The sequence below is a fragment of the Clinocottus analis genome, unplaced genomic scaffold (genome assembly GCF_023055335.1).
Source record: "Clinocottus analis isolate CAN_PGR_092001 unplaced genomic scaffold, fCliAna1.0.p SCAF_48, whole genome shotgun sequence".
NCBI lineage: Eukaryota > Metazoa > Chordata > Actinopteri > Perciformes > Cottidae > Clinocottus > Clinocottus analis.
In genome coordinates, this window is record NW_027176205.1 from 691,847 (window position 1) to 696,846 (window position 5,000).

General features: G+C 43.0%; 1 protein-coding gene across 2 annotated transcripts in view; it reads right to left on the bottom strand.

The window, feature by feature from the left end:
- rac2 (Rac family small GTPase 2) overlaps positions 1-4,552 on the bottom strand; it is a 6,648-nt gene extending 2,096 nt beyond the window's left edge. The window contains exons 1-5 of one of the 2 annotated variants that reach the window (XM_068599511.1): positions 4,503-4,552; positions 1,324-1,395; positions 808-925; positions 472-534; positions 58-217 (exon numbers count right to left, since the gene is read on the bottom strand). In XM_068599511.1, coding sequence (XP_068455612.1) covers positions 58-217; positions 472-534; positions 808-925; positions 1,324-1,395; positions 4,503-4,537 — 448 coding nt within the window. In that variant the 5' untranslated portion in view covers positions 4,538-4,552. Of the gene's footprint in view, positions 1-57; positions 218-471; positions 535-807; positions 926-1,323; positions 1,396-2,119; positions 2,133-4,502 lie in introns of those variants that run through there. The other variant, XM_068599512.1, reaches the window with a different exon arrangement.
- Between the last annotated feature and the right edge of the window lie 448 nt (positions 4,553-5,000).

Below are 5,000 nucleotides of genomic sequence, written 5' to 3' on the forward strand. Positions count from 1 at the left end.
TTAACAAAGTCTTAATTTGACAGACTTGACTTGAAGAAGAGCAGGAGCTCCACTCACCGATCTCCTTGGCCAGAGCCAGGCCCTGAGGGTAGGTGATGGGTGCCAGCTTCTTTTCCTTCAGCTTCTCGATGGCCTCCTTCTCGTCCCTCAGATCCAGCTTGGTGCCCACCAGGATGATGGGGGTGGAGGGGCAGTGGTGGCGAACCTCCGGGTACCACTGGACAGAGGCAAAGAGGCAAAGACCAGATGAGAAGAAGAGAAGACGGACACAAAGGGTGGAAGCCGTGAGTCTTACAATGCAAAACTTCAAAGTTAAAGATAATGAAACTTGGGAATAATGTATTTTTAGATCTGTTCTGGCTGCTTTTACAGATCAAAGTCGATGGTTTGCTGTCTCTCAGACGCCCTCGACTCTCCCTCCGGCTCGTGAATTAAAACCAAAGATAAACGTACCTCAGAAGCGAGACTCACCTTGGCTCTGACGTTCTCGTAGGACGCCGGGCTCACCAGAGAGAAACAGATCAGGAACACATCCTGAGAGGAGGCGCCACGAGACACGAGGAACATTCAGGACGGTTGCAAGTTCATTTAGTTCACGGTGGTATTATTATTTCCATGCAACGCAACGATGATTGTTTGACTTATTTTATGGCAAAAATGAACCTTTAAGTTACAAATTTGTTTTGTTCCTTTTGCATTTCATATTCATACTTAAACACAATCATATCTCACATATAATAACAGTATTTCAGTGTGTGTGTGTGTGTGTGTGTGTGTGTGTGTGTGTGTGTGTGTGTGTGTGTGTACCGTCTGTGGGTAGGACAGTGGGCGGAGCCTGTCGTAGTCTTCCTGTCCAGCCGTGTCCCAGAGGCCCAGGTTGACCGGCTTGCTGTCCACCATCACGTTAGCCGAGTAGTTGTCAAACCTGCAGGGACATTGACGAGTATACGCTTTATTGATATTATATATATATATATATATATATATATATATATATATATATATATATATATATATATATATATTATAAATTATATTATAAATATATATATATTTTAATATATTATTTTTTTATATATATATAATATATATATATATATATATATATATATATATATATATATATATATATATAATTTAAATAAAAGTCTGTATCGGAATTTTAAGATATATATTACATTTTCCCTCAGTCTAAAGGAGTCTAAAGATTTTTCAACAGAACTTGCGGCTTGAACCTGTCAGATAGTGTGTGTGTGTGTGTGTGTGTGTGTGTGTGTGTGTGTGTGTGTGTGTGTGTGTGTGTGTGTGTGTGTGTGTACTCACACAGTAGGAATGTATTCCCCGGGGAAAGCGTTGGTGGTGTAGCTGATGAGCAGACATGTTTTTCCCACCGCTCTGAAGCACACGAGTAACAACACAACTTATGACATCATCACCACTCTTTACTGCTCACTTCATTTGAACAGGACAGGAGAGACCGGTCGTTTGTTTCTTGAGCCGCATTGCATTGTGGGACGGCTCCTCTGCGTAATCGTGGAACCCGGTTGTATTCAGCGTGCAGGAATAACTACACACGTGTGTGTAGTTATTCTCTGTGCGTCGGGTCTCAGCGACGCGTCTGGACCGGCCCGCCAGCTTCAACAACGCTCACAAGTCGTGGCCCGGGGGCACGTTCACGTGCACATGCGCAGGGCACGTGCACGTGCACAGTGAACGAGCATCATGGAAATGTGATACAACAGAAAATAACAACGCAACGAAACGTGACGCATCAACTCAAGTGTTGTACTTCTACTCTGATACAACCTGCGTAGTTTGTTGTATTTGTTTGTGCATGTGTTGTTGGTGTGTGTGTCGTGTAGTGTGTGTGTTTTTTTGTGTGTGTTGTGTGTGTGTGTGTGTGAGAGTCAAAATAGGAACTGATCTGTTTCAGAAGTTATTACTGAAAACAGGAACCGGCCAAACTACAAAAACACTTTGTGTCATGCGGTCTAAAAGCAGCTGTGCTTCGTTTTCTCACACACACACACACACACACACACACACACACACACACACACACACACACACACACACACACACACACACACTCTTCTGGTTTTAACTGGCATTCCTCAACCTGCTGCTTCTCTTCGTCCATCCTTCTCGTCTCTGTTGGTCTCCATCTTTGTTCTCATCAGTGATCATCACTTCCTCTCTTTCAGCCCCGCCCCCCTCTCGCTCCCCCTCCCTCCCTCACCCCCCCCCCCCCTCCCCTCCACGTGGTTCAGTCCAAAATAAGCAGAAGTATTACAGTGAAGCTTTGATGTGTATCTTTAGTTTTCACCCTGAAACGTACTCGTCAGAAGTCAAGCTCCCATTGGACGAACCGTTCATGTGACCAACAGGCCGACGCCTCTTATCTCTATCTTTACCCAGAGAACACCTCACCACAAGAGAGCAACTTCCTGCTCTCTCTCTCTCTCTCTCTCTCTCTCTCGCTCTCTCTCTCTCTGTGTAAAAGCGTCACATGGTTCGAGCTCAACCTGCACAGGATGTAGCATGATGCTACGCTAGCTCGCGGCTAGAGATGAGTCACATCGCGGCTTCAACTGAAGTACTCAAAGTAGAAAGTACAACACTTAAGTTAACGTTATGTCTTTTGGCCCAATGCATGAGATGAAGGTCACGACCTCGTGACCTCGTGACCTTCAGATACCTGAAGCCGCCTGTGGCTCTGAAACTACTTCAGATTTTAAATGTCAGTAAAGTTCTGAGGTTACAGTGATGGACTGTCTGGTTCTGAACGCTCAGAGGACGGAAGACTTTCTGAGTTTACATAAAGTTTCCTCAGATTGAATATTTGGTCATATCTGCTGACACAAAGTCTCATAACTAACAACACGTTAATAAGATCTTAATAAGATCTTAACAACACGTTAACAACACGTTAACAACACGTTAACAACACGTTTACAACATTAACAACACGTCAACAACACGTCAACACATTAATAAGATCTTAATAAGATCTTAACAACACGTCAACAACATGTTAATAAGATGTTAACAACACGTCAACAACACGTTAACAACATGTTAATAAGATGTTAACAACACGTTTACAACATGTTAATAAGATGTTAACAACACGTTAACAACATGTTAATAAGATGTTAGCAACAGGTTTCTACTGGAAGGAATCAGTGAAACGAAGCATCACGAGAACTTCAAGATAAAGATACAAATCACACACATTACACACAGACACACAAACATTACACACACACATACAAATCACACACATTACACACACATAATACACACATGTACACACACACATATAAAACACACACACACACACATATAATACACGCATGTACACACACACACACACACACACATATAAAACACACACACACATATAAAACACACACACACATATAATACACACACACTCACTCACCAGGTCGTGGTTGTGAGATTCACATTCAACAGGAAGTGTAACCTGTAACTGTCTGATTCTGACTTCTCGTTCGCTCTCTTGCAGCAGCTTCCTCCTCCTCCTCTTCCTCCCCCCACCCCCCCCCCCCCCTGACAGCCCTCTCTGCTGCCGCACCTTCCAGAAGAAGAAGTTAAGAAGTTCCTCTGATGTGCAGACGACATTTTGTCCAAACTTCTTCGTTAAAGACGTTAAAGTTTTTCCTTCTTTCCTCCGACTGAAACTCAACTTCTGAACATGAAAACTATTTTTCTGTCTCTCGTCTGCTTCGTCATTTCTTTCCGAGTCGTTCTTTCTGCCTCTTTTTTCTTTCTGGTATTTCCATCTGCAGCATTTCCCAGCATGCCGCAGCCTGTCCGGCTCCCTCGCTGTCAAGACAGCCACGAGAGCTTTAGACAGGTACGACCTGCAGCCTTCATATATATATATATATATATATATATATATATATATATATATATATATATATATATATATATATATATATATATATACATATATATATATATATATATATATATATATATATATATATATATATATATATATATATATATTTAAAAGGGAAGTATAGTTCAAACATAAATGTCAGCATTTGATGAAACTGGACCAGATCGTAGATTCTTTGTATTTGTGGTCATTTGTTTCTTAACAAACATAAAGCAACAGGATAAAAGACACAACACAACATTGTGTGTGGCGAGAAGAACACACAACACACACAATGTGAAGCTACAGTGCAGCACATTAAAGGAATAAAACCATAATCATGTTGCTCCATAGCTACAGCGCTGACCAGCTTTACACTGACTTACTGACATTTTAAAACACCTTAGAGGTAAAACATCTTAAAGGTAAAACATCTTAGAGGTAAAACACCTTAGAGGTAAAACACCTTAGAGGTAAAACATCTTCGAGGTAAAACACCTTAGAGGTAAAACATCTTAAAGGTAAAGCATCTTAGAGGTAAAACACCTTAGAGGTGAAGCACTTTAGAGGTTAAACAGTAAAGTGTGCGTACCCGTCTCCCACCACCACACACTTGATGGCCTGCATCCTGCTGCTGCGTTGTGTGACACTCAGAGGACTCGAGAGGCGCAGAGACAGGAAGCTGTTGCACACCTCCCTCTCTCCTCCCTCTCTCCTCCCTCTCTCCTCCCTCTCTCCTCCCTCTCTCCTCCCTCTCTCCTCCCTCTCTCCTCCCTCTCTCCTCCCTCTCTCCTCCTTCTCTCCTCCCTCCTTCCTCCCGCCATCCTCCCTCTATCCTCCCTCCCTCTCTCCTCCCTCCATCCTCCCTCTCTCCTCCTTCTCTCCTCCCTCCTTCCTCCCTCTCTCCTCCCTTCATCCTCCCTCTCTCCTCTCTCCTTCCTCCCTCCATCTCTTTGCTCTCTTTTAGTTTTTCTCCCTCTGAACAACGGAACTTGAGCAAGCGAGCGATGCAGAGAAACTATCACACTATTGATGCAACACTTCCTCTTCTGCACACACACACGCCTACACCCTCACAGACACACACACT